The sequence below is a fragment of the Stegastes partitus genome, unplaced genomic scaffold (assembly GCF_000690725.1).
Source record: "Stegastes partitus isolate 25-593 unplaced genomic scaffold, Stegastes_partitus-1.0.2 Scaffold820, whole genome shotgun sequence".
Classification (NCBI taxonomy): domain Eukaryota; kingdom Metazoa; phylum Chordata; class Actinopteri; family Pomacentridae; genus Stegastes; species Stegastes partitus.
The window spans coordinates 290,495-309,653 of record NW_007578551.1 but is presented as its reverse complement, the minus strand read 5'-3'; the positions used below and the strand labels follow the sequence as shown (position 1 = coordinate 309,653).

The 19,159-nt window shown below is 43.4% G+C and overlaps 2 protein-coding genes across 2 annotated transcripts; both read right to left on the bottom strand.

The window, feature by feature from the left end:
• Positions 1-708: 708 nt before the first annotated feature.
• Positions 709-8,211, bottom strand: dnttip2 (deoxynucleotidyltransferase, terminal, interacting protein 2). Its single transcript, XM_008292605.1, has 6 exons — positions 8,123-8,211; positions 4,305-6,292; positions 2,404-2,542; positions 2,085-2,180; positions 1,783-1,947; positions 709-844 (listed from the first exon to the last, which is right to left on the bottom strand). The coding sequence occupies exons 1-6, from the start codon at positions 8,195-8,197 to the stop codon at positions 731-733; spliced, it is 2,577 nt and encodes an 858-aa protein (XP_008290827.1). The 5' UTR covers positions 8,198-8,211; the 3' UTR covers positions 709-730.
• Positions 8,212-9,721: 1,510 nt separating this feature from the next.
• gclm (glutamate-cysteine ligase, modifier subunit) lies at positions 9,722-19,141 on the bottom strand. The gene is made up of 7 exons (XM_008292606.1): positions 18,726-19,141; positions 16,267-16,329; positions 14,972-15,056; positions 13,662-13,718; positions 13,366-13,568; positions 12,193-12,307; positions 9,722-11,229 (listed from the first exon to the last, which is right to left on the bottom strand). The coding sequence occupies exons 1-7, from the start codon at positions 18,861-18,863 to the stop codon at positions 11,060-11,062; spliced, it is 831 nt and encodes a 276-aa protein (XP_008290828.1). The 5' UTR covers positions 18,864-19,141; the 3' UTR covers positions 9,722-11,059.
• Positions 19,142-19,159: the final 18 nt, after the last annotated feature.

Below are 19,159 nucleotides of genomic sequence, written 5' to 3'. Positions count from 1 at the left end.
ACATCCACCTAGCATCCACCTAACATCCACCTAACATCCATCTAACATCCACCTAACATTCACATCCACCTAACATCCACCTAACATCCACCTAACATCCACCGGCTTCTTCTGGGTTCTCCACTTCAGCACAGTCTAAATGCACTTTTACAGGACGCACACCTCTAAAACCTGAATAACTTGTCAATATACATCCTGAGAATGTGTTTAATTCCAGATTTTATAAAGAGATTTACTGTTATGCAGAGAAAGTTTTCAGCCTGGACAAGAAGTAGGTAAAAATGTTCAGACAAAAATGGAAATTCTTGATTTAATTTGAAGTTTATTTTGTGTGTTTTGCGGTCGTCTGACTGTCTGGATGCTCGTCTCCTGACTGTAATATTAGATTTTTGTCCCTTTAACTGCCACTCTCTGCTACCATCATTGTTTTATTGTCTGAACATTTGAATAAAACTGTTCTTTTAAAAAAAAGAATAAAAACATGTTAATTCTACTTTTCCATAACAGATGAGCAGCTACTTGATCAACCCTGTGGTGAGATTATTGTCTCATTCATGCTTCATGTGTACAATAATAAACGGTCGCCTCACAAAACAAAACAACACAAATCGTATTCCTGCACTATAAAAACCAAACTGAAGTATTTCCAGGTATCAAATCGCTGAGCTCTCCATCATGTTGAACTATCAGCAGACAATGAAACTACAGCAGGGACTTTTTAAACCTCAACTTACTGTCTGAACTCAGCGTCAGCCAGCAGCTCCTCCACCATCGTCCTCTTCCTCTCCTTCTTGGGAATACGGGAATGATAGAAGTCCACTGGGTTGTCCACCACCGTACCGACCTGCATCGCACACGTCAGACATACGTTACACTCATGCACGATGCACAGATCGAGGTTTCAATCTGAAAAGTAGAATTCCTGCAGCCTCATGCACGCCAACTTATGGAAAGTCTGGAAATTACACAGAAGAATTCTGCAGAATATCGTCTAAATTTATCAAAAAAATAATCATATACAGTTGAAACCAGACGTTTACGTGCACTGTATAAACAGACACATAATTAACTTTTAATTAACTCAGATGTTGTCAATCAACCAATCAAAAGCTTCCAAAGCCATGACATCATCATCTGGGCTTTCCCAAATAGTAATCTTAGTGGATGTAAACTTCTGACTTTAAAGAAAGTCACATAAAGTTCTCTCTCTCATTATTCTGGTGTTTAGCAAATAGAAATAATTCTGGTAATCCTAACTGACCTGAAACAGGAAAAGTTTCGTCTGATTTCATGTCAGATAGTGAGAAAGAAAAAGGTTTTATGTCTTTTCATCCAGTGGATGTAAACTTCTGGTTTCACATGATTGGAGTTCATTCAGATGTTGTGCTGCAGCCAACATCAGATTGTGTTTTGTTATGAACGTCTAATGCATTTTTTTTTTTATCATTAACAGTCTACTGATTCATTTTCTATGGTTTTTTCCCCATTGGATTATACATTCAAAGAGTTATCCAAACTACAAATCTTTACTAATGACCTATTATCTCTACTTAAATACTGTACTTAGACTTTTTAATGCTCTTCTCAAGTTTTGCACTTCATGTGTTTGACCAGCATGATACATGAACATTAATTGGACGTTCTTTTGTACGTTGGTTCCTTATATGTGACGTGCAGAAGCTACTGGATACCTGGAATAAAACATCTAACAAATAGCTGCTAGATGTTTTTTAAAAAGCCATTTTCTGTAAATTTGCGATGCAGGCGAGTGACGCCACCGACCTGGAAGTATTTGGGAAAGCCGTCCCGGTCGTTCTTCTTGTAGAACCTCTTGGGGTCCATGGAGCCTCTCATCTTCAGAACCTGCAGGTCTCCTTTCAGCTCCTGAGTCATTTCCGGGGCCTTCATATTGAACCAGCCGTCTCCTGTAGTCTTCTCCCTCTCCACCTGACAACAACAAGGATTTCGCTGATTTAAAACCACGTTAACGGCACCGGACGTCCAGGTTTGTGACACGAATCAGGGATAAAACTTTTGCAGACAGAAGAATCCACAAATCAAAGCATCACTTTGTTGAAACTTACTCTGCGTTTTAACTTTGCTTTCTGTTTGGATTCAGTGTACGGAGGCACCGCGTCTTTCTTTTCAAAGTCTGGTCCAATCACGCTCTTCTTCATCACCTGCGGACAACGACAACAAAAACACTGCAACGTTGAAAAGGCACCAAACTCTGTGAACACTCGGCTACTCGGAGATAAAAGGTCAAAGTCAGAAAGAATTGGAAAATAACAGCAGCTCAGGTGTTATTGGATTTACTCGTCCTTGCATAACCACGAAGTTCGTTATTCATTCTGCATCGCAGATCGCCTTCAAAAGGGGAAAAAAAATCAATGGCGTATTTACCTCATCTTGGATCTTCTTTTCCTTTAGTTTTTGCAGCGAACTGGAGACGGGTTTTGATTTGCTGCCATCAAAACTGATGTATAACCCCCCGAGCTGCTTCACTCTGATGCCGGGGTCAATACGGCTGGACATCTCTTTCCTGAAACAAATAGGCGCCGAGAAAATTCTTCAGGAGCTGCAGAGTCTCATCTCTCACTTCTGAACAATAATAAAATATGACGTCACACTAACAGGCCTCTGTGCTGCAGAGCTCCATGCTCCTTCATTATTAGTATTAAACACTGTTTACTGCATTTCCTGCTACCAAAAGCACTCAGTACACCAAATGTGCAGCTGGAAATAGTCCCAACAAACACTGCATTTACTGCAACCGCATGAGAAAACTATGGCGCTGTTCTAGCAGTTCTGGGGTATTATTGAGCTTTTTTATAAAATGAAACTCTGGGGCTGACTGAGTAAAGAAAACTGAATGTTGTTGTTGGTTTTGATCCTTTCTGGGATTTTCTGACAGTAGCGCTGCTCCCATTGTTCATGCTGTAGAACCAAACGTTGTCTTATTTCTGCAGGACCGGGTCACTTTGTCCAATAATGGAAGAGTTTAGTTCAGTGTTATACGTCTGTGGCTTGTCTTTAAACATCCAAACACAGACGTGGATGGATTTGGCTGGAACAGAACCCACCTGATGGGTTTTATCGTTTGGGGAAATACGCTTCTGTCTGTCCCACCAACAGACTGTATTTAAAAGAGCCTCAGTGACGCCATCTACTGGTTTGTGGACGACCTTTTGAAGGCTTCAGTTTGGATTTTGTCTCCAGTTTTGGACCACACCCTCAAGCAAACTCTGCTTTATCTCCTCAACGTCGGACCATATTTTACCACATTAACATCACGCTGTACTGACCAAATCCTGAAACAAGCGACTGACAAATCAAGGGAGAGGCACGCTCACATTCTTATAGACGTTTATACTATTAAACTCATCTTTGTAATGGAAATGTCGCCCTCTGCTGGCTGCTAGAGGGAATGCAGGTTTAATGCACTTTACTTTTAATACCAGGAGGACACGTCCATCTTTTATTTACATTCAGTAGTTCTACAAATATCTAGATAAACAAGCTATGCATTAAAACTGTACATGCACATTTCACTCAGTTTACGGATTAAAAATAAATGTAAAAGTAGCTCTACAAGCACCTCGACAGCTCCCGACTTAACATATTCACCCCACTGGAAGTTTGCCCTTTTTATTACTTTCCAATATTGAATCATGGTTGATTTAATTTAAGAATTTACCCCAAAAAAGGTTCTTTCATGTCAAAGTAAAAACAGATTTCTACAGAGTAATGTCCATAAATTGTAAAATAAGCGATCGCACAAGTATTCACTCCATTTAAAGTGACTCGTCTGCATCGACTAAACTGTGACTTAAAGAGGATAAAAACTTCAGCAATCGCTTATTTAACATTTTAATTAACATTGTTTTGTAGAAATCTGTTTTCACTTTGACATGAACAAATCTTGCTGCTGTTTTTCTGTAAATTCTTGTAATAAAAAGCTAATTAAGTGTAAAATCAACTATTTGTGCTTTTATTGGAGCCTCTGTGTCTGCGTTAAGTGTCGATGCAACCAGCAGATTCCTCAGACAGTTCGTATAATATGACATTTTAGAGTTTACCCCTCGAGCTACTGGGTTTTCTGAAGCTGCTGCCAGTCGCTGCCTAGCTTAGCATATTTACTGTACAGACACGAGTGTGGCTTTGAAATTCTCATCTGACTCTTGGCAAAAAGGCAAATATATTCTAAAATACTGAACAAATCCTTTCACAATAAAGCTAGTTCCATCCTTACATGTATTCTCCTAAAGCACAACTAGTTGATGTTAATGTGCAGCGTTACTCACAGTCGAGTGTTTCTGCTGGAGAACAGGATCTGTGCGTCTTCATCGTCCTCCTCCTCGTCCTCTTCATCCACAAACTCCTCGTCCTCCTCCTGCTCGCCTCCTTTACTCGTGGCGGCCTCCTCCTCCCGCCGCCCGTCGTGGTAGTACTGCTCGTTGGCGTCCTGTCCGGGTCGCGTGTCGATCATAAACAGTCCTTGGGCCGATCCAGCTGCTGGTTCTGACCTGCTGGAGGGTTCTCCTCTCTGCTCCACACCGGGCCCCAAATCCTCCTCTTCAGAAGCTTCCCTCTCCTCCTCCTCCTCCTCCTCCTCATCCTCATCATCGTGTTCTTCATCGCTGCTGTCCAACAGGCTGATCACGGTTCTGTTCTGAACCACGACGTCTTTCGGTTCCTGCTCGGGGTCAGAGTCCACAGTGACCTTGTGCTGCTGGCTCGACGTCACCTGAACGGACTCAACCACCTGCTGAGCGTCTGTTGTCAACGTGCTGACTTCCATTTCCTCCTCCTCCTCCTCCTCCTCCTCACTGGGCCGGGTTTCCTCAGCAGCAGCCAGAGGCCCGTCTGCCTGTGGAGCGTCCACACCGGCGGCCTCCATGACGTCCTCCTCGGTGTCCTCGGTGATTTCAGAGGCCCTCTCATCTACTGTTACTGTAACTGATTGGCAAGGCTGAGCCGGCTCTGATGATGGGGCTGTTTCCTGCATCCTCTCCATCTCTGAGGTGTCCCCGGCTTCATTTTCAGCAGACGGCTCCTCCTGCTGGTCTCTGCTAATCACTGCAGGCTCTCCAACGGCACAGACTGAACTATCTGATGCTTCCTTTTCCACTTTTGCTACATCATCCACGACTTCTTGTTCTTCAGCCTTAGTCTGGCTCTCCTCCTCTTCTTCTTCTTCTTCCTCCACCAGCGTGCAGTCTGCGTCCACGCTGATCACTGTGCTTTCTAATCTGGAGTCGTTTAACGAGACGTCCTCCTCGGCTGGTTCTTCAACATTTTCTTTAACGGCGCTGAAGTCTCTGGCCGAGCGTCTGGAGGTCGGAGCTCCGCGGCTGCTGTTCCCTGAGCCTGTCCGGCTGCTGCAGGGCGTCCCTCTGCCTCTCGTCGGGCTGCTCACCGGGGAATGCACATCCGTCACCTCAGAGTCTGAGTCCACGGCTCTAGGACCCGTGGCCCTGCTCCGTCTCCGTGTGCTGATGCTGTAAGTGGGTCCGGACTCAAACCCGTCCGACTGAGGCTCGCTGCCCTCCACCGCCGCCTTCCCTCTCGCCGCTCTGGTCCGTCGGCCCGTCGATGCAGGAGACTGAGAGCCGTCCGACGGCTCGTCCAGGTGCATGGGGATGGGACGGGGCTGCCTCCTGGGTCTCGTAGATCTGCGGGCGGCCGATTTGGAAACTTCAGCTCCTGAGACGCTGGAAGTGCAGCTTTCAGCGCCTGAGAGCTCCGAGTCCTCGGTCTGCTGTTTGGCCGACGTTCTGGCAGGTTTCCTCTGACTTCTGGTGACTCTCTGGGACTCGGACACCACAGAGCTGCAGGACTCCTCAGCTTTACCGTCTCCTTTCTCCACATCAGAACTTTCAGGAACCGTCTTCCTTCTCGTGCTCCGGCGGCTGCTTTGGGGAGGTTTGGATGCCGATACAGCAGAGCAGCACGACTCCACCTCAGACACCTCCTCGTCTTCCTGGCGTGCCGCCCGAGGCTGCCTCCTCCTGCTCCTGGTGCGCATCACCGGTGTTTCTGCGTTGGACGCCGTGGAGCCGCAGGACTCCATGTCCGACACGTCTGCCTCGTGGGTGGAGCCCACCGGGGTGGAGGGCTGCTCCGGACTGTGGAGTCTGGACGCTCTGGTGCATCTTCTTCTCGGCGTGGTGAGGGGATTGTCTTCTGCAGTCTTCTGAAGATGGATGCAGGCCTCCACTGACGCCTGCTGGGTCGGGCTCTCTGCTTGTTTCACAGCAGTACTCCTGGTTCTCCGGCCAGAAGGCGTGGCCTGTGGAGCAGAAACAAGACGGTTAATAATACAGCTGGTTTCTACCAGATGGAGCTGAAAGGACAAACCGCTGACATTCTGTACATATAACCTTTTGTAAACTGCGTCGCTCTGTTGTTGTGTCTCTTAAATGTTTTTAAAGTGTCTGTTTGTGGTTGTTGTTTGCTTGCATTTTCCTAAATTTGTTGTTAGTTTGTTCATCTGATCATTAAAAAGGTCTCTTGTGTGACGAAACTAAATAAAGACGGATAAAAATGAGTGTTTCTTTGCTGAAGTTTATTCTGTTGCTTCCAGCTGTTTATGAACTAAATGCAGCTCCAAGCAGCAGCAGGACTCGTATCTCTAAAGCGACAGCGTTGTGCACATTCACACACATGGAACAACGAAACAACAGCAACTTCATTAGATGCATAAAATTATAAACGACCTCCGACATGGAGACAGATGAGCCGTCACAGTTTATCAGCTGCAGGTCATTTATAATTACAGTATAATAATTAATAGTGTTTAGAAACTCATAAATAAGCTGGGCTGTTTGTTCGTTGGACAGTTTGATAAGCTGCTTTTAGATCAGGTATGAGTACATGTTTATGTATTAAGCATCACGTGATGTGCTGTCCCGTCTCACATGTTTAACTCATATCGTAGCTCATTCATGGAAACGTGACTTTTGTCTGAGTGACAGAATGTGTCGCTCTGACCGACTGATGAAGCAGCAGCGTTACATCCTCCAGGTCTGAAAAAGACTTTAGTTAATGCATGTCAGGTAATTAATGGCTTTAAAACAAGAAACTAAAGTACATCAGAATGAGGTTTGTTAACTCCCTCACTGACACAGTTTCCAACCAGCCTCTAAAACACATCAGAACACCTGAAGTTCAGTCAGGACTTCAGGTTTCAGTGCAGACGCCCAGTATGATCTGCTGCAGTCTGTGCAGGTTAGTTTAGACGTAGAATAATGGATTTATGTTTGAAATACAAGCTAATAAAATGCTGTTGACTGTTGATGAGGGGAGATGATGCCTTTGCAGCAGCAGCTGTGTCTCTGTGTAACTTTAATTTGCACATTCCTGCATTCTGTAAATATTACTTTGATAATTCTTCAAATTTGCTGCATTTATTTGTCGTGACCAACTGACTGTCTGCTGACTTTCAACACCTTCTTAAAAAATATAAATCCTTTTATCCTTCTTTTAGAACTATTTCTCTACAGGTTTACTGTTATGCACCAAAACATCTCATTAAATTCCTCTGATGTGAAAACCTACATGGAAAAAAATTATCATTCTGATTCAAAATATTAAACATTTAAATCAAATGTTTGTCGAAATGTAAAGTTTTACGACAAACCACACAGTGTTCATGGTTTAAATGGCTTTTATTTTTGCTCTCTGTGGTCTAAACATTTCAGTATTTTATTTTTATTTTATTTTATATTTGATCTGAGGAGCTGCTGAGCTGTTTGGTCTCGTCTGAAGGATTTTATAGGACTTATTTCTGGTTAACAAAGTAGATTTCTGTCGGTGCCGGTCTGACAACTTGTGCAGCACTTCGGTCACTGGTTGGTTAAAAACGCGCTAAATAAATAGATTTGATCATTTATTGTAATTTAACAGTAAAAATCTGATTCTAAACTAACTCCGTCCCGCTGTGTCACTTCATGTTTGTGTTTCTTCGACACGTTTACAAACTCAGAGCTGCTGTTTGTCCACGTGAGTTCTGATCAGGTCCATTGATCAGCCACGTGCCGGGCTTCGCTCGCGGCGGATCGAACCTCCGCGTGACCCGTGGCGTGTCCGGGTGTGAACGGAACCCCTCCGTCGGACTCACCTGAACTTCGGCCGGCGGCTCCGGCTCGGTTCTAGTCGGAGAGCTCACTCGGACTCCTCTCCTGGTCGCCACCATCTTGCACGCTGTGGTCGCTCCGCTCAGTTCACTTCCGGATTGTCGGCGAGACGAGACCAGTCGATGAAGAGAGACGCGGCTCAGGCCGAGCAGTCGATCACAGAGCAGCGGAGCCGGACACCAGCGTAAAGGTACAGATCATAGATACAGTATGTATAACAAAGGCCTTATTATACATATCTATGTGGATGATCATTTTAGATGCTCTTTTTATATTTTTATCATGTTTTAAAATGTTTCATTGTTGTTATTTTTTCTTCATTGTTTTGTTTACTTGTGTTATGGATGTGTTGTGTTTTCATCTAGCATTTGTCTGAAGAAAAAAAAATGGTACCATTTGCTTTGTATTGTCTTTCACAAGGTTTTATTATTTTATTATTATTTAGAACGTTTAACTCTTTCCCTCTTTTGTTATGTTTTATTGTTTTTAAGCTTTTCTCGTGTTTTGTTGAATCGTCAAACATTCAGTTTTTCCTTTTTTTATCAGATTTTTTTTTATCCTTTTCCATGTTTTCGTGTCTTTTCTGATGTTTTGTCTTTGTTTTTCCATTTGTTTTACTTTTTTTTTAAAGTTTGTTGTTGCTCTTTAAACTGTTTTATCTGTTTTCATGTTTTATCACCTTTTTAATTTTGCTTTGTTTTTTTAGGTTTCTTATCTTCTGCCTTTTTCAACATTTCCTGTTTTTCTGCTCTTTTTAGAAAATATTCGAGCACCTTTTTTGATTTTTAAATGTTTTATTGTTGCTTTTTAAAAATATATTTATATATTGTTGTGTTCTTGTCTTTTTCGTGTTATATTCTAACTTTGTAAAGCGTAACTGGTTTTTAAAGGCACTACAGAAATTAGGTTCATCATTATTATTATTATTATTATTATCAATATTAATAACAATCATACAAACAACTCTGAGTCCATTTATAAAACTTCATATAGACGTCAGAGGTGGAAGAAACATCCAGGTCTATTATTTAGGCAAACTATTAAAACAGTAAATGTCAGTAAACAATCCTGTAGTATGTGGGACACGTTTAATTTAGATTACTGCTGATTTGTTAAATATAATATTTTGATGTCCCAATAGTTCATGCTTCATCTGCGACCATCAGTTAGTTTCACATGTTTTATATTTAAACTGATTTGTGAGGTCAGTAGTTTCTGTGTTTAGGAACTAAATGCAGTCTTAAAAAGCCGTAACCTTAACCAGGGCTGGATCACTAGACAGGAAGAACAGGAAACTTCTGACGGCTTCCAGAAGCTACAGTTACATCCATCTGCACGAGTCCTGGTCATCTGATGAGCTGCAAAAGTAAAGTGTAACTCAACTAACGAGAGTCCTGCATTATAATGGCTAATTAACTGGGCTTTTATTGTGGAGGGGCATTTATAAGAATCTAGTTTTAGGTTTTAGCTTATAATGTCTTTAAAATGAGCCTATTTCTAAATAAAGTTGTGTAATTAAAATGAAGACAGATTAAAGATGTGAGCAGAGGATCTCGTATAAAAGAGGCAGTCTGAGGATCACGTTTGTTCCCAGAGTCCCTTTAATCAGTCGATTAATCCACGACTCCAACCCAAACAACGCACCCAACTAGAAAACTCAATCAACAATAAACAAATAGCTCTTAAAACACCTTCTGCACCACCTGCTGATCGCTCAGCGGCACCTTCAGGTCGCATTAATCTAATTAATTCAAATTAAAGTTCAAACATGCTGCTGGAAGAAATCACTTCAGGCTCCGTTTCAGATTCATCTGTAAAATTTTAATGTTTTTTTTATCTGTTTAGTTCCAAAGTCAGTCACACTCGGCCGTGTTTACCCCGTCTGTCTTTGTACACCAGTGTTTACGTCAAAAACATGTTTCATCATTTCCAATGAGGCCAATTCCTGATCTACAGATATTTAAATATGGTTACAGTACAACGGAGAGCTTTAGGATTCACTGGACCCTGTCTGGAAAAACAACCATAAATACGAGCTTCTTCCTCAGAACGAACGCTTTCTTCACGTCTCCTTGCTGCGGAGCTTCCAGTGCTTCAAAACCAAACACGAGACGTCAGCCTGGTGAAGGTCGCCGTGCTCGGCCTCGCACGGATCTCATGAGCACGGGGGGTAAACATGTCACGACAAAGATAACGTCAGAGTGGCTGCTTCAATCTGCATCATACAATAAACACGACAAACACGTCTGCGTTTGAATTAGTGCATCGTTTCTCTCAGTTACGGAATGTAAATGACGTATATACACACACACAGAGCAGGAAAAATCTACATCGCATGAATATAATCAGACGTCCCCCCAATGACAGGATGAGGTTCCATTTCTCTGCTCGAAATGGAATCCTCTACGACCAACAGTAGGTTTGCTAGCGCTTGAGCTACTCGTAATCACTTCATCCAGACTGATTTAAAGCTTGATTCACACCAACACCGTGGAGATAAAGAAGAAGAAGAAGAGGAAGAGGAGGAGGAGGAGGAGGAGGAGGAGGAGGAAGAGGAGGAGGAGGAGAGGCACTTCACGTCACGGTTCACCTTCACCTCGGACCAAAGTTTAGTCCCGTCGTTCTGATCTGTCAGCGGTCAGAGTGGGCAGCGAACATCTGCGAAAGTCGCTTCGTCAAGTCTTTTCTGAGTCGGTCTCGTGAGTTCACCTTCCTGTTTTTATTTTTAAAACCTCTGAATACCTGCATCTGTAGAAGAGAATAAACGATAGAAGAGGAGGAGGATTGATCTGTGAGATAAAACAAAGACTTCTTGGTGAGTGGCGCCTCCGTTATTCAGAGCTGCTGCTGCTGTGTGCTGTTGTGTGAATGGAAACAGGAAAATGGCTTCATCCCCGCGTCTCGTCCTTCGGCCGGCCGCGCTACGGGCTCGCCTTCCTGGCGCTGACCAGGTAGCCCTTGGACTTGATGATGCCTCGGCTCTTGACGATGATGGAGTAGCGCAGGACCCACTCCAGCCTCCAGTCGGCGACGCTCAGGCCCTGAGCTCCTTCCTGCATCGCCTCCTGGAACGTAGCCGCCGACATCAGCTCTGGAGAAGAAAAGAAGAAGTTTAAAACTCACTGGAAACAAATACAGAAACACTTATTATTCAAACTGGGCAGTCGCAGTGCAGACTGTTATTGAAGCTAAGGTCTTCCTACTTAAGACACTAACGTTTTTACCTTTAAAAGAGTGAAATTAAAAATAATAATAATACAAATAATTAATTAGCCCAAACAGAACTGCAGACTGATTGTATTAGAAGCCATTTCCAGTCATGAATAAATATAAATTTGGAGATAATCCATCTCGTTATCTCATGTTTAACAAACTTTTAAACACGTTTCATGATTTTAATGAAATCAATTGATGATTTCTGAATTTAGGATTTATGGAACACTATTTTTAAAAAATGTGTTTAAAGTTTTATTGTCTTTATAATGTTTAATTGTTCCCTTTCTTTGTAGATATATGTTAAAAATCATTTACTAATCATTTATTTTTGTTTATTTGTTTGATCTCTTATTTCCTTTTTTACAGTTTTATAGTTTGTCTTTAATAAAAACAAAAGTTATAGTTTGAAATAAATTGCAGCTTGTTTTCAAATGTTTTCTTATGTTTTACTGGCTTTTTAACATTTTATTGTTCTTTTTTGAAAACATATTTTCTACTTTTGTCTTGTTAAAAGTTTTCTTTTTTTAATACCTATATAAAGTTTGTCTTTTCCCATCTTTTATTGTCTTTCCTAGGGATTCCTAAAAATTTACATTTTTAAAAAATATTTTATTGCTGCTCTTTTGGGTTTTTTTTTTTCATGATTTGTCTGGATTTCCAGCACTAGAAGCCAAACAATGAGACTTTTCATCTATTAACATCTTTGTACACATCAACAAATCTCACTACAGACACATTTACAGATAGTTTTCCTACAATAAGACCCCCATACTTCATCCTAAACAAAACTCAAACCTGGACTGATAACAAACATCCACCAGTGAAAGGTTTTGTTCACCTTTGGGGTCGTTGTGCGTGAGCAGCTGGATGTCGAACTCTTTAGCGAAGGCCGTCAGGTCCGGAGGCATCACGCAGCAGGAGGCCAGGTTCACCTGGTTACTGCTGGGCTTCACCTGCTCCGAGACAGGACAGAAAACCTCAGCGAGCGGATCTACAGGCTGCCAGGTGTGTCAGCGGCGCTCTGGTCACAGCTCGCTGCGTTTAAAGCTGCCGTCTGACCTTTAGTCACGAGTCAGCGCTCTGCTGCCAGATGACACACATCAGGCCTCACGCTGGTCACTTATCTCACATCAGGAAACTTCTACACCAGGTTCCTCTCAGACATGTCGAAGCTTTTATCCCATAACACGTGGATATTTAGCTGTGAAATCTGACTTTTCTTTAAAAACTGCAGGTTGATCCACTTTGAGCACATTCAACTTTAAGGCTGTTTGAAGGACGACGTCTCTGAAAGTATTAAAAATAAAAGTCGTTTCTCATCATATCATTGAGTTAGAATCTGTGGTACATGTGATGTTCAGAGAGACGTTATCAGGTTGTAATAAAAAGGTTTTATTTATATTCAGAGAACCGTTTAGAACATCCAGAACTTGATTCTACTTTAATCAGACCATTTACTTAGATTTTTATTTTTGTGCTACAACTTGCCAGACTTGATCAATCAGTTATAAAAGTTTAATGAAAACACCTGTTGTCACATTTTTCTGATCAAGTATTTCATATTTAAAGTATTCTGTGTGTGTGGTTGTGTATTATTGAGACGTGCAGCTACATGTGCTTCTACTGTCTGTTAATCTGAGCTCAGAGATGGAACTTTCCACGACAGATTCAGTTTTATAAAACATCTAAACCAATATTTCATCTACGTGTCTCATCCTGCAGATTCTGAACCAATGACATGATGAGAAATAACAGTGAAGATTTCAGGCTTTTATCTTTAACAGTTTCTGAGATTTTGTTCTTTAAACAACCTCAACGTGGAAAATTTGTGCTGAAAGTGTCTCGACAGCCTTTTTCTTCTTTAAATATGTTGAACAGTATTTGATGAATCCATCTAAAACTCCACAGATGCTGTTTTAAATATCGATAGTTTATGTTTCAGAAGTTTCAGGCCTATCAGAGGAGGTCGAGCAGAAGCCCGCTGATGATCTGAGAACCCTCCTACACCGACCTGAGCCCAGTTGTAGAGCTGCTCCAGCAGGTCCTTGTCCAGGTCCGAGGTGCCGATGGCTGCGATCTGCTGACTCCGGACCAGAGCCTCCAGCTGCTCCCATGCAGGCTGCAGGTGGGCCAGACTCTGGCTGTCTCCCTCCAGAGGCCCAGGGGGCGCTATGATCACCGAGTCGAGCTGGGACACGGCCAGCGTCCGGCAGGCTGGAGTCACACAAGAACAAAACAAAAGGTCAGCGTTTGGATTTAGGAGGTCTGAAATAGTCACGTTAAAGTTCTACAGAGACCAGAACTCACCCATCTCCACGGCGTCTCTGATGGACGACTGGCCCGACTCACACAGGAAGAGCTTGACTGTGGAGACAAGGCAGCTTTAAACACATCATCCCCGACGTACTGCAGTTAGTTTATTGACTCTGGTCGGTTCTAATCCGTCGTACTGCTTAATAATTAGTCATTTACTTTTATCCTCCCCTCTGACAGTCATTCAGGGATTTTCTTTACAAACAACTTCGTCAGTAAAATAAATAGAAATGCTGACGTATTCTTATCAGTACCTGTGTGCTTTTTACCAAACTTGTCTCAACAGCTGCACTCTTGTTTGTAAGTCGCTGCATTGTGGAGCCACAAAGAGCAGCTCAGAGGAAGTCGTCATTAAGGCAGCCAGTGTTTGCATGAACACGACTTATTAATACGTCTGTGGAGCTTCATCCAGGTCGAGCTAATCCTCAGGAAAAACCAGCTGGATTCATCTTTCAGCGTCTTGACTTAGTTTCACTTCTCATCCAAGACGCTGCTTCAGCTCTCAGAACTGAACTGAACCTGGTCGTAAAGTGACGCTCCATCTCTCCACAGCAGAAGACTAAAGTGTTGAATGACACGAAAAATGCGTAGAAACGGCACGCGACATGACCTTAAAGGTGGCGTGATATTTATACACTATCTTATCATATCACGTTGGTCGAACACGTCACACCACCGACATGCACGAATATCCAAGAAACACACGAAAAGCCTGCGACAGTCGCTTCAACGCATTTTAGAGAAGCAGCATTTAATCTACTGTGTGACTCTGGAGATTTAAAGCTGCAGTACGAGGTGCACTACAGAAGTATCTCTGTTGTATTTGTTAAAAAAGAAAAAAAATAAAAAGCCTCTTTCCGTCCTCACAAGAAGACAAACACGTGATCAGTGGCTGCCATTAGCCGTGACTCGATAATCGACCCTTAACAATCCCAAACCTGCTATCCGACTGGTTTTTTAGGAAAAACCAACAGCTTTAAACAGGTGCTATTTGATGGCATGTTTCTTATATTAGTCGATATTGGCCTTGAACGGGAGGTTCTGGAAACACGGTAACGTATTTGTCAGTCTTTAGATTTGAGGTAGTTATAATGCATCCAAACACTAAAACCAGAGGTAGACGTGAGCGTCCAGGACTAGCTGCAGCTCTCTTAGTGGATTTTAAACTGTTCTGGAGGAGCGGTTTTAAACGCAGCCTTGAAGGGAGGCTTTTCTTTTTCCTCCTGCTGTTGTAAAACTCTACGTTCTGTTTCTACAATCCTGCAAATCCACACTTTGATGTAGACAACAGAGCCAGCACCGACCTGAAACCTTCACCTCCTCCCTCTCCTCAGGTGTGATGGCATCTGTAGCCTCAGGAAAGAAGCAGTCCAGCGTGTCTGGAAGGTCCTGCACGGTAGAGAAAGAACAGATAGAAAACAAGCACATGGATTAGAGCCTCAGAGACTAAAGCATGATGTTCCTCGTCTATCTGCTCAAGTTATAGGAAACATGCTGCTGCTGCACCTTTTAAGAGTTCAATATCTCCAGAAGTAAAACTCCTACAGGCATGAAGTTTGGATACGAAACAGGCAGTTAAACAATCAGCTGGAGAATAATTCCTTTCAATGACGAGCCTTCGTTGGTTTAGTTTGTGTGTTTGGGCTGCTAACAAACACAACGGACCTGGTTAGTGATGAACTACGAGCTCTGTGGTTGTCTGTCTGTCTGTCTGTGTGGTTAACGTTTGCTGAATGTTTCAACAGACCGCTGCGTTTCTGCTCTGACTTGCAAATGACTTGTTTCTATTGTGGGAACCAACAGTTTCTGCAGAACCAGGTGGTATTTCTGGACCTTCGTCATCTGTGTGATGCTGCAGGTGCTCTGGTCTCTGACAGACAGAACTCTGCTCAGGACTTGGAAAGCAGACGTGCATCATAAACACATCAGACTCGTCTTCTGTTCAGCAGACAGAACGTGCAACACGACGATCTTCCTGCTTTCTAGAGAACATTATCAGAACTGTTTGAGCTCATCGATCCTCCGGTAGTTAAAAAATGTGGCTCTCGACCCCCAGCTGCAGCTCTGTCCGACCTCCCCCGTCTCTGTTGGAGTCCGGTGGGCGTGGTGATAAGAGCCGAGGCAGGTTAGCTGAGCCAAACACAACAGGAACAGCAGCAGCAGCTCCGACACACTTTTAAACTCCACTTCAGAGTTTTCAGAACACATTAGCTCGACTGAATCGTATCACCCAAAGACTGAGACGTTCTAGAAGTCACATTGCAGCTCGCAGGCCTCAAAAACCTCGTCAACAAAAGGGTTTTTTTTACCCCCCACCCACCCCTCAGCGCTAACACACAGATGCACATTTGGAATGACGCCTTTGGCGGGCAGCGCTGCATGAACATTCATCATGACAGATTCTTTTCACTGAGCCCAGAGGCGCTTTGAAGCCCATCGCTGCAGTTATTCTACTCCCCCGAACGCTGGAATCCAACGGGCTGATGCTTCACATGCTGCCGATCCGACCAGAGTCAATACAGAATGCCACTGTGTGAGGAAACACGGGGGAAACTGTCGGACGCTGCACCCAGCTTAAAAAATGTAGACGCCTCCTCACCTTGGACGACGGCTTGTTGGTGGAGAACCAGTCGCTCAGCGTCGCCTGAATGCAGTCCCGAAGCTGAAACAGACACAGAGTTAAGCGAACATCAGTGATCTGTCCTCACAGTCAGCTGCAGCACAGCGTCGACTCCACGCCAGCGTCCAGGAAGCATGAGTCACCCAGTGTTATAAATACTAATAACCAGCTCTGCAAAAGGTCGCTCATAGTGTGGGATAAGGAGCGATAAGGCGGGTTTAAGGCCCAGTAAGTGATTTGTTTTAACATCTGTTTACAAAGGGTGTGTTCGACGGCTGCTGCAGTTGTTTGAGACGCGTCTGAACGAACGAGAAACGTTTGAGTGTCGACGGCAGCAGAAAATGTGGAAACAGGAAGATGTGAAACTGAGGACAGACACAGTTGGTCACGTTAAGTCTCATGAGCAGTTCAGAAAACTGGGCTGCAGACTGGAGGATAGCTGAGTTAGTGCCGCAGGAGGAGAAGTTAAATCACTTCCTACAGCATGTTTCTGCGTTACGTACCACAGATTTAGTAAAATGTCAACAAGGCTGCAACAAACAATAGTTTTCAGATTATTCTCTCAAACAGTCGGTTCATTTTTTGGTGCAGAAAACAGTGAAATGTGCCGACGAGCGTTTCCCAAACTCACGTCTTCAAATGTCTTGGTTTGTCCACAACCCAAAGATATTCAGTTTACTGTCACAGAGGAGGAAAGAAAAGAGAAATATTCAGATTGAAGCAGCTGGAATGAAGAGTTCCAGTTCCAGCTTCTGAAATGTAAGTTTTTTCCTACTTTTATATCAATGTGGAATAAATATTTAGTTTTTTAAACAGGCTTTGAGAAACTGTGACAGCATTAATTTAGGACATTTTATTTTATTATTATTCTAAAATGCACTGATCTCTCTCCAATCAGCAGCGGCACCATCAAACACACGACTCATTCATGGACATTTAACACATTACAGCTCATGTTGAGTCTTGTCTGGTCGGTTTTCCTGTGACTGATGATTATTTTTATCCCTGATTAATCGGTTGGATATCGTCTAGATTAACTGATTACTTATTTCATCTACAAAAACAACCCAAAGACATTCGGTTTACTCACATTAAGGAGTGAAAAAACACTAAATATTCACATTTAAGAAGCTGCAATGAGAGAACACAGACTTCTTCTTCTTAAATAATTATTCAAACCACGTTGGTTTTGAAAGTCAAGCTGCAGCAGAGAACATTTATTTCAACCTCTGCTCTGGATTTCTGATTAAAAGCGAGAAGACCAACTTTGAGCTGAGGTTTGGCAGGAACGACACACGCAGCGATGAATTATAGTCACGCTTCTCATTAAACCTGCTGGTTTACACGACTGACGAGGAGCTACAATAACAACAAAGTGAAGAGCTGCCACGCCTCGTCACAGCGTCCCTGAACTGGAGCCAAAATAACTCGACAGCAGATTAGTCCAAAGGAAACCTATGGCTAACAATAAGCATTACTGGCTGCTCGAATGGGAGTTCTTCACTTTTATGTCATTAAAAATTAAATATCTCTGAGTTTTGGACTGTTGGTCAGATAAAACCAGCCATCTGAGGAACTGTGACATTAAACACTATTTTAGGGCATTTTATGTTGATTATCTACAAAAGACATCCTCATCAGGAGCTGAAGGAGGAAAGACAGAACAGATATCTGGGCATTTATAGATTTCAGCACATTTTGAGTTCTGTTTCATTCCAATAAACTGTCACTGAAGCACCTTTTTTCACAGCTTCAGGTCAATAAGTGCTGTGTAACAGATTTAAACATGTGATGGATCATTTCCACATGAGACACCGTCAGCACTTCAACCATCCTAAAGCTGGAACGACTAATTTAACTGCCTCACATGAGTATTTATGAGGTTTTTAAATGGCTCAGAGGCAGAACAGCTCTGGCTGTGCTGATGCTGAAGAAGAAAAGTTTGTTAGGATTGTTTGTAAACAAAACAGCTTCATGTCTCCTGTAAACAAGTTCAACTATTAAAAATAAACAGAATGCACCTGAAACTGCAGCTTTTGCCTTTTTACTAACAATAGAAGTTGTGATCAGAAACCGATCAGGTGCTGATTCCTGCAGGTGAGATGATGACCGGGTTCCAGCGACCCTTCACCTCATCCTACCTGCACCATAAACTCAGCTAGCTTACATAACTTTACTACTCACTGAACGAGCTACTACACTTTAGCCCACTGACAGTTTTCCAAATATGAGCGAATAAAGTCTGAAATATTAACTTTTACACTTTCCTGTCTAGTTTTTCTACATATTTATAGGTATTATAACCTCCTACGGGCTGTGTTGTTAGTGAAAACCCGCTGGCTGCTCTCAGTAGCCGGTTAAATATGGAGCTAACACGCAGGCTAAGCTAGCTGGCTAACGGTCACCCCAGGTCACCGCCGCCGCCGCCGCCGCCTCACCTCCTCGCTCGGAGACCCGGGACACTTCTTCTTCAGGCGGCTCCGGTTCACCAGGTTCCCGGTGTGCAGCCGGAGCGTCTTGGCGTGGCTCAGCAGCATCGTCGCCTCGGTGTTGTTTACGCTGGTGTTGGGATCCATGTGATTGTTGGCGGCTAAGCTAGCGAGCTGCTAAAACGGCTGCGGGTGGAGGAGGTTCCAGTAGCGGGGAGAGCGGGCCGGAGGACGGCAGGTCAGGCCGGCGGCGGCTGCTGCTGCTGCTGCTGCTGCTGCTGCGGCGGAGGCGGTAAAATGATGGAGTCAGGATGACTTGCAGTCCCTGTTCACTGACCTGCTGCTCCGGTTGCTGCCCACTGGCTGCTACGGAGGTAAGCCGGTCGATGACGCCCACATGGAGGTGTCGGTGAGTGGGCTGGAAACTCTGGTCCGGATCACCC

Excerpts from the sequence above, each read along its gene's own strand:
- dnttip2 (XM_008292605.1), bottom strand. The coding sequence starts at position 8,197 with ATGGTGGCGACCAGGAGAGGAGTCCGAGTGAGCTCTCCGACTAGAACC. Across the intron at positions 2,543-4,304 it reads TCCAGCAGAAACACTCGACT|GAAAGAGATGTCCAGCCGTA; the intron begins GTGAGTAACGCT and ends TATTTGTTTCAG. Across the intron at positions 1,948-2,084 it reads AAGCAAAGTTAAAACGCAGA|GTGGAGAGGGAGAAGACTAC; the intron begins GTAAGTTTCAAC and ends TGTTGTTGTCAG.
- gclm (XM_008292606.1), bottom strand. The coding sequence starts at position 18,863 with ATGGATCCCAACACCAGCGTAAACAACACCGAGGCGACGATGCTGCTG. Across the intron at positions 16,330-18,725 it reads CCGGGTCTCCGAGCGAGGAG|CTTCGGGACTGCATTCAGGC; the intron begins GTGAGGCGGCGG and ends TGTCTGTTTCAG. Across the intron at positions 11,230-12,192 it reads CACGCACAACGACCCCAAAG|AGCTGATGTCGGCGGCTACG; the intron begins GTGAACAAAACC and ends TTTCTTCTCCAG.